We start from the raw sequence: 9750 nt of genomic DNA on the forward strand, positions 1-9750 counted from the left end.
ATCATTCACTTTCCTTCTCCACAGGGGTTTTTTGCTTCACCAGTGCCTCTCTCCTTCTGTTCCTTGTTTTCTCCATTCCTCGCTTCTCTCCATCACTCTTCAATCTTTGCCTACTTCCTCTCCCTTCTCTCTTTCTCCCTTCCTTCCCTTCCTTGTTCCCCTCCCTTCCTACTCTCTCTTTAGGATCATTTCCCTTTCTGTCCATACAGTCTAATTCAGCATTGGTTTTATTTTTCCTTCTCTACTTGCTGCTCTCTCTTTCTAAATGTCTTCTAAGGACTTCTCCCAGCACACGGCACAGCCTGCCTCATCTGCTCACTATCTTCACTTCATTCCTTTCCTTTTTCTTTGGGGACCTGGAATCAGACAATCCCCCTCCCTCTTGTAGACTACGTACCAGCTATACGTAGCCCTTTCACTGTTCACCCTCTGTCTTATCATATGTTACTGCACCCACTTTTCCCGTTACACCTAAGCTCTTGAGGAAAGGAGCCATTACATATAATTTGGCACGCTTTCTGGGTTTCATATCCCATACATTAGAATCACTGGGCTGCAGACAAAACTCCTGCTGGGTGTTAGCCGTGTGCCCAACAGTCGTGGAACCCTCCAGCTGTCGAGACCAACAGGCTAATTTTAGCCTGAAGTGTTTTCCTCTTTAAAATCTTGTCTCATTCAAGGGGATCAGAAGGAAAAAGAGAAAAACCGTTTCTCCTTACACAAGCTTCACCGTCTGGCTTCAAAGAGCCAACTCTCTGACAAGTCCACATCGTCCACTCCATCTTGGCCTCTCTGTTACCAGAGGAGACGAAGTAGAACCACTTGTGCAAGTGGTTTGTGCAATGCCAACTCTTGCCCATTAGAAAGGATACCAAGAAACCACTAACTCATTTTCACAACAATTATTTGGCCAGCATCTACCCAAACTGCATTTCTGTATTTTATCTAAAAAATTATTCAATTATTCAAAATGCAAGCTAGAAAAATACGTTTTCAAAGTGAATTCCAAACAGGATTTTTATTTTATTTTTGTAATTTGAAATGTGGTTCTTGTTTGAAAACTTGAGACTAAAGCCTGCCTTTCTGCAGTCCCGTCGTCATGTCCCGCCCCCCCGCACGTATAATTTCTTTATTACAGTACTGTAGCATTATTCCTCAGCACTGACACTGCTGGCACTGAGGGCTTTTCTCTTTCAAAGAAAGGCAGCAACAGACAGAGTAAAAAACATGCAACTACTAATATGGGTTTTATGAGCAGATGCGAGGTTAAAACACAGAAAATGTAAATTACATGTTGTGTTTCTCAAGCTTGACAGTGTCACTGTAACATCCATCCATCCGTCTATCAAGGGTTCCCGTTTAAACACGGATAGGAGCATGAGCACACGTGGAAACATATTTCAACCTTACAATACTATTAAGGTCCTAGTCGCTGCCCCAAGCCCCAGTCTCAAGGAACACAGCACAGATGTTTTTTCGTCTCGTCACGGGAGTCCCAAACATCAGCTGACTTCCGATCACATCGGTCTTGCCCTCCAAAATATCCTAGCAGGGTGACCTGATCAACCATTATCAGCTGCAGCTGAGTTGGGAGTCTGTCGTCTACCTAAAGATTTTATGCCATGGCCCATCATTCTGGTGGGGTTGGAGGGACGAGCGGTTAAGGCATCTTGCTACAGTTCCAGAGGTGTGAGAGTTGGGACCCATTTCAGACTTGGGCGAAAGGCCACCCCCAATCTATCTGTCTGTGAATGGGTATCTGCTCATTTATGCTGGGGAATCAAAGGCAATCGGATGCAACAGTCACCACACTCCTCCCCTGTTTGCTGGTGGTTACAGAAACTGGTGTAGTTTAAACACAATAGCCCTATTGGTCTCTAGAATTGGAGGCTCTCTGCCATTTTTTTTTTTTTTTGGACCATCAGTGCTCTTGTTGCATGAATGTAAACACTGTCAGAGAACAGTTGAATTTATAGTTGCCTCCAACAATTCAAATATGGAAATATAGGCCATCTTCTCCCTACTGAGACACTTACAGGCTGCACTTTAGTATCTGATTAAATTATAAATCCATTGCAAAAGAAGAGATCATGATAACCATGCTGACAGCCACTGATCGACTACATAGATGATAAAAAGCATCTTAACAAACTATTGCAAAATGAGTCTAGAAATACCATGGATCCATTACCTTTGTGGTCTTCTTAGGCCAGCTTACAACGGGGACCCCCGAAATGGCAAGGTTCTGATCGTCATCTGCATGTTCCTTCAGAATGGTCTGTTTCAAATAAAAGCAGCATAATTAGTAACAGAGCTATTTTGGAAACAGGAGAGCAGATATCAGTGGGACAGAATCAAATGATCTACCCTGATCAGCAACAGCTTCCTTTTTATCCAGGCTGACCTTGTGCTTGTGAGCAAGGATAGATTTCCAAACCTCCACGATTCAACTCCAAATCTGTGTGTTGAACTGCTAAGATCCTTGTCATACTCAAAGCAAAGCCTCTTGTGTAGTAACAGTGCCAAAGAATTACAAAGCACATCAATAGTATTAATGGAAAACAGAATTCTGAAGCTCCATATGGAAAACGGCACAGCGTTGTGCTTGTTGCAGTGTTCAGAAGGACAGAAAGAATACCGACCGACTTAATCGCTAAAAACCGAGGAAGACACTGGAAGGACCCTGCTCCGTTACGGCTTCCTCCGGCAGTTCTTCAGCATCAGCAGTGTAGGACAAAGCTACGGTCACAGTATCAAAGTGCTTCGTAGCACACGAGACAAGGTAAGGGCATGGCAAATTGTAACTTGTCAGCTCCCTACCTCACTCGGCCCAAGCACACTAGCACGGCCGTTGGCTACCCTTCCATACTGTAGATAAAGAGGCAAAATCTGCTCCAGTTTATATGAATGAGGTAAGGCCTTCAGGGTCCCAAGCACTTACTAATGTCGATTCTGGAGGTGGGCAGGCTAGACGCAGGGTACCAAGAAAAGAGACTGGCTTTACACTGATTTTCAAGGTCCTTCTAGACCTAATGTCTATGAATGTTTTTGCTCCAGCACACTGTACCAGAGCTCACAGGTGCGTTTCACTGGATCATACAGTTTCTGCCACTGGGATTGGTTTTCATTACCGTGCAACTCAACATAGACACCCAACAGTACTCAGTTAGGAACAGTCTTTAACTACAACAAACGGTGATAGTGAGAATATCTCTGCTCTGCTCCCTGTGGCTGTTCCTATATTTAAAACCTGAGCTGCAGAACCCCCACGTTGGGTTCAGGTAGCTATAAAGCAAGCACCGGAAAAGTCAAAAGTCTAATAAAAATCCCACTAATCTGCTGAAGACTGAAGCCAGAACAAGCCTTAATAGGTTCAAAAAGAAATCACTCCAATAAAGTAAACAGATCTGTGGGTTGAAAATTACCTCATATTTGAACTGACAAGATAACCACAGACAATGGATGTCAATGGTGTTGCTCCTGATTACACTAACTTCTTGAAGAAGCTTAATTAGATAACAATAGACACTAGGCACTCTCAGTCCCCAGGGCAGAGTTTTAATAATTAGAAATTTCAAACAGTATATAAAAAGGAGCTTAAAATACAGTAATTGTTCCAATAGGAAACGCGCTCAAAATAACACAAAGCAGTTACACACACTGTCCCCTTGTAATGATCCAGCCAAAGTGGGCAAATGGCACTCGTGTGTCATAGGGCCAGAGCCTGGCCCTCTTCCCAAACTGAGCACAGTGGGCTCTGGCACACGCTCCGATATGCCGCGAGATCGCCTACCACGGCGAGGCAGGATGCCATACGTGGATCTGGTTTGAAGCACCACAGGGAGCATTTGCTGGCTCCACAGAGCAACGGACTCACTGGCTAGTGCCCGTGACAGATATGGATAGCAGCATATGGACCTCTGGACTACAGCCCAGTCATATCCCTTTTACTCATATTGCGCTTTAAATGGCATTAGGCAGGCATCTCTCCGAGCTCATTTTGTGAGTGTTGGCAGATTTACAGTCCGGACTGCTCCATCCCACTTTAACTGCAGAGAAACAAGTGGCTGCTTCCAAACTCTCTCTCCTGGTGAAGACAAGCAGGATCCAGCCCCTCTTCTGGCTGTTGCTGTCCCACATGGCTAGATTTAATTATCATACATGCTGCTAAAGCCATTCTCTCTGGAATCGCCTTGGTTCAGGCAGCGAGCTGTGTCTGGAGACCAGGGGTATTCAACTGGACACTTATTCACAACCATCTTTCTTGGTAGTTTACATCTCTATCCACCCCATTATTATTTATCAGAAGCTCAGAGGCAAAGGCCTCAATCCTATTTCATCTTTCTGTGCTTATGTGGCCCTTACTGTGCTGCATAACTGCAATTTTTGGCACTTCCACATGGTTTTGATCGGATGCAGCTCTGCTCATTTTGCAGCTCCCTTCCCAGCATATGCAGAAGGCCACACAGGCACCTGGAGGAACAGAATCACCCAGTGCCAGAGAAGTCCCGAAACTTCAGGTACAGAAAAAATGTGACTGACAGATGGGAGGGAAAGGTGGCAGGCCTCTCACCTTCAGCCCAAGAGCTAAAGCACGTCCTCAGGAGGCAGGAGACCTCAACTCTAGGACCCTTCACCAAGAGGGCTTGAACCTCTCCCGGTTCCCAGCAAAGTGGTCTAACCACCACACTACAGACTAGGAACTGCCTGCAGCTCTCATCTTGAAGCTCACCTCTGGGCAGCCAAGAGGGGAAGATTCATGTGGCCAGGTGGAGATGAACCAGTGAGACAGATGCTGACCTTGGTATGGGCCCTGTCCTTTGCTTGTTTATCCAATGTATATTAAATGCAAGGTCTAGTGGACCACCTTCAAAAGGAGGGCTGGGGAAGCAACTGGAAAATGCCCAATGTGTGGCCTGCTGGTTACAGTACTGCACTTAGAAGTCAGAGATGCAGGTTCAAACTCCCTCTGTGGGGGAGGCTAGAACCTAGGTTTCTCACATCCTAAGCCTTAACCACACCGAATGGCCTTCTCACCATGGGCTCACGCTGACTGAAATGTTGTGCCTATGCCCAGCTAGCATATAAGTGCATGGAGCTGCAAGAGTGCCCAGCCAGTGAACAGCCTGCTCAGTAACCATGTGGACATCACCATATCTTAAACTGTGCATAAGGGCCAAAAATCCCAATTACCTGGCTGAAAAACAGCTATTTGGGCATGCTTGTAAGTGCTCAATTTATGTAAACTACCCCTTACAAATGGGGCCTTCTCTGCCCTGGAGTTCAAGGGTGTCTCTTTCAGATGAGCCTGTATGAAAGACTCTCTCCACACAAGTTTCTGTTGTACTGGCAGGGTCTAAAACACATTTCTTATGCGTAGACCGAAACAGATAAAAACAAAAAAATAAAAAGAATCAGTGTGTCATGCAGGCTCATTTCCTAATACACCCACAGTCATAGGCCTTTTTCTAGAGAGCAGTTCAGCCTCCTTTATGCTCCAATGAAACAATTAACGTACTCTGGAAAACAGGATATGGTTAATTAGACAGATGAGAGGAAACCACGATGTTTAGCGATGTGGAGTTTCACAGAACCAACTGGGGCAAGCTGCATACGATATGCACCTTCCTGTCTAAAGATCCTATTACTATCATAGGCTCCACTGCTCTGTGCGACGCACACAACTTTACCAAAGAGGCTGTGTGTAGCTAGGCATCAGGTAGAGACACCTTTGGAAGTAATGTCATTTATTTTGTTGATGAGAGTGAAAGCTGAGATGTAAAGTACACCTGCGTAATTCCTGACACATGAGTTCCTAAATCCAGTGGGAGTACTGAATGTGGTCGACAGCCATCAGGAAAGGCACAGAACTTGCAGCCCTGGAGACTGACATCCTGCTGACTAGGAGACATGAAACAGAGCCCCAGGATGAGCATCCCTGCCCTGCCCAGGAGAGAGGGGAGGCTCAGCACTGCCCACAGTTTAGGCGGCGAGTCCTGTCTGGAGACCAGGGGTATTCCAATGGACACTTATTTACACGCATCTTTCTTAGCAGTTTACATCTCTACCCAGCTCATTACTGCTTGTTAGAAGCTCAGAGGCAAAGGTATCAATCCTATTTCATCTTCCAGGGCTTACGTAGCCCTTACTGAGCTGCATAACAGCAATTTTTGGCACTTCCACCTGGTTTCGATCAGATGCAGCTCCACTCAGCCTGCAGCTCCCTCCCTAGCATGCTCAGAAGGCCACTCAGGCACCTAGGGGGAACAGAACCCTTAAATCTATCTGCCCACAAAGGGGGTTGAACTCTGTCAGCTGGGACTGTGCTCCAATGACTTGGGAATCTTGTTCCTGCGATCACTGAATACAGGCTAACAAAAGCACCATGCACAGGCCTCCTACCAGTTGTCACTCACTGATCTGGACAAACAACCCAGCAGGAGACACAAATGTAGATGCAGCTCCAGCAGGTAAGAGAGGAGGAGAGAGTACAGCACATCCTGCACTGAGAGCACACCCACATGACAGATGAAGGTGTGGCCAGCTTTCATCTAGCTGGCGCAGACAGCAATAAGAGTGAAGGGCACGGCCACACAGACTTCCGCAGGGCCAGCACCAGAACCAGAGTAGACATGCAGGCTCCCAAGCTGTTTGTACAGCTTCACGTGTTCCCTGCTGCTGGGTTTATTGCAGGCATGCCCACATTACTAGTCACACCTTCACTCGTTGTGGAGACATGCTCCAAGGTACAGATACATGCATTAACATGTGCACAAGCCAGCACAGTCTCTCTGTTAAAAATGAATCCTTACATATCAGCCGGCCTGTCCAATAAGGAGAAAGCATCAGCTTGCACGCAGGTAATGGAAAAGTAAGCAAGCACAAGGGAAATAAGAGATCCCAAATTGTGGTGTATTTGCTGGTGGTCTAGGAGGATCCAGTGGGTTATATTACATGGACCCACCTCACAGATACACATCAGTGAATGAAATGTCAATAGAAAGCTAAAATACACTGAATATTTCCCATCTTTGAACTTTCCCCGCCAGTCACAACCCAGGCTTGCTACCTGATTGTCAGTGGACCGGGAAGCAGTCTGGGCAGCTGTGACTGGGAGATGCGGCCACTGAGGTCCACTCTGCAAGTGAGTCTGAGGACCCTTGCTTTTAAGCACGAAACAGAGCTCTGCCTCAGAAAAGATGGAGACTGGGACCGCTTAGTGTGGACAGGAACCAGCTGAAAGAGCAGAATCTGTACCGAAGTCTCATGACTAAAGCCTCTTTGGCAGGACTGAAACCTGCAGTCATTAGAACAGGGGTGCTTGGCCTGCAGCCCAGAGGCCAGCTATGGCTCCCACTGCCAGGTCATATGGCCTGCGGGGCTCACCCTGGGTTCACAGGGTGTACACCAAAGGCCATGGCCCTGCACACAGGGTGGCGTGAGGCCAACACGGGCTCTCCAGGCCAGATTCTGGCATGGGAGGGGGACTGATTGGTGCACAGACCAGCCCCAAGCCACTCACCTGACCTGCAAGTCCAAAGGCTACTGCACTAGGAGACTTGCTAAACCAGGTCCAGACATGATGTCTGCTCAAATAGGAATATTAATGCTTTCTCTTGCCAAAAAATAAAAAAATCTTACACCTCATCCCCATCTCACTGATGAGAGAAAGTAAGTCAAACTCTTCTACATGCATCTAAAGCAGCGATCCTCAACCAGGGTGGTGGGCACCTAGGGGTGCCATGAGATCCTTTGAAAGGTGCCTGGTGAGGAAACAGGTGAGGTGTAAGGAGATAAAGCTGATAAAGCAGGCTCAGCCCCAGTCCCTACCTGACCTCTCTGCATTGTAATAAGCACTGTAATACGTAAGTTAAGTTTTTGGGTGCTGCTCAAATCATGCGAGTTATGGAGGGTGCCTCAAATCTACTGAGGAGTGCCTTGAGTCTAAAAAGGTTAAGATCCACTGATCTAAGGGACGTCATTCTTTGCTGATAATGGCTCAGCTGAATTCTTTACATCTTCACAACATCCATTTCTCTCCTCGAGACCTGCTGCTGTTACCACGGCCCTCCCAATGTAATGAAGCAGGTAGCCATGTTTCAGACCAGCATCGTGTTGTCTGTCTGCATGCAGTCCCTCGGCTTTCTAAATCTTCCTCTTCTGGAAGGTGAGCACAAGGGTGCCCCACTTCACCTGGCAGACAGACATTTGACACGTCAGGTCAAAGCAGCAATGTCTCAGCCTGCACTACCCAGGCTTCCACTGGACTCAGCCAGCTGTGATGATGAACTGCCAGTTTTCAGTTGTTTCTTAGTTAACAATTTCACATGAAACATGATAACTGGGACCTCTCTGTATCCTGCCAAATCCCAGCCTGGAACGTGGTCTGTTTCCTGTTGAACTCCAAGCCTCCGACAGAAGATCTTAACATTCCCACTGAAAACCCTCTTGTAACTTTTCGTATTCGAGACAAGTAAATACAGAGGCTTAATCCTCTCATTAGCTACACCTGAATATCATCTTTCATTTACAAAGAAAGCAAATCTTTGCCTTTTAAGGGATGAGAATAAAGATAACTTTCAAAATATGCCTGCAGGTTGTAATGTAGTGATGCTCCTCTACACACCACCCACTTCAAGGGGCATCAACTAAACCTGATCATCTCAACAAGGAACAAACTGTCCAGTTGTACTTAGCTGAATGCCCACGATGTTAGCTCTTTGGCTACTGAGACTATTAGAGGGGATCTTCATGATATGCTATGTGGGATATTTATTTTGTTCCCATAAATGGGTCAGGAGTGAAGGATAAGGATACCACCACTGAAAACGAGGTTTACCCTACAGACTTTTGCCACAGCGACTATGCCAGTCAGAGGGACAATCCCTGCCTGATAACTGTTGTGCTGGCAGAAGCCCTTAATGCAGATACTTATTCCAGGAGAATTGGGCTAGTTTATGGAAGATGGTTCAACAATCCCAGTACAAACACAGTTTTGATAGCAAAGCAATCTGCACAAAGAGTATTTTGCTAGTGTATTATACTGGTACAAGCAGCTCAGCGTAGGCACTGACCAGCTAGGCACCTGATCTTCAGCAAGGGGAAGCTGAGCCCACGGTTCTTGACACAATCTGTAGATTTCCCGAAGGCAGCCAGTAGAGCTGAACACGGAGTATGTAAGTTTTTTTGGAGCATCTGCACACTTTACTGTGCAAAACATTTCTTTTTGGCATTTCAAGCAGGTACAGCTTAGTTGCAAGTGCCACCTAGACCATGGGTGAGTCTTGGAAAAGGAAAGCTATCACCCTTCCTTGCCCACTTCTACTGCCACCCCAAATTCAAGCCCTGGCCTTCGCACTTAACTCTCATTTCAGTTTATTTGGAGACCATGCAGAAAGCAAGTAATTAGATCAGGTCTGATGGATACACATGCATGGAGTGGCTGATGAAAAGCAGAGATCAGAACTGTGCTCATGGGAGCTTACCAAAGTATGTGCCATCCGGTTCCAGATGCCATGTCCATGGAAGATGGTCTTGCCTATTTACCAGTCCTCTTTAAATGGGTTTGGGGCCATTTCTAAACAGCTGTGACACAGTTTATACCGGGGGGGAGGAACAGACCTCCACTTCTACCCCGAACACACTGCCTGCCTCACAGAAGAGCCACATAAGCCACAGTAAACAGGGCATCTCTAATCTGTTGTACAAAACAGGATACATTTGAAAATAAAGAACTAAATGAAAACCACC

The 9750-nt window shown here is 46.4% G+C and overlaps 1 protein-coding gene across 2 annotated transcripts in view; it reads right to left on the minus strand.

The window, feature by feature from the left end:
* Positions 1-9750, minus strand: part of KDM2B (lysine demethylase 2B) — a 140474-nt gene that overhangs the window by 54821 nt on the left and 75903 nt on the right. For both annotated transcript variants that reach the window (XM_014594768.3, XM_014594771.3), the window contains exon 12: positions 2192-2278. In XM_014594768.3, the coding sequence (XP_014450254.1) occupies positions 2192-2278 (87 nt within the window). The remainder of the gene's footprint in view (positions 1-2191; positions 2279-9750) is intronic.

Source organism: Alligator mississippiensis, chromosome 10, assembly GCF_030867095.1.
Source record: "Alligator mississippiensis isolate rAllMis1 chromosome 10, rAllMis1, whole genome shotgun sequence".
In the NCBI taxonomy this organism is placed as follows: domain Eukaryota; kingdom Metazoa; phylum Chordata; order Crocodylia; family Alligatoridae; genus Alligator; species Alligator mississippiensis.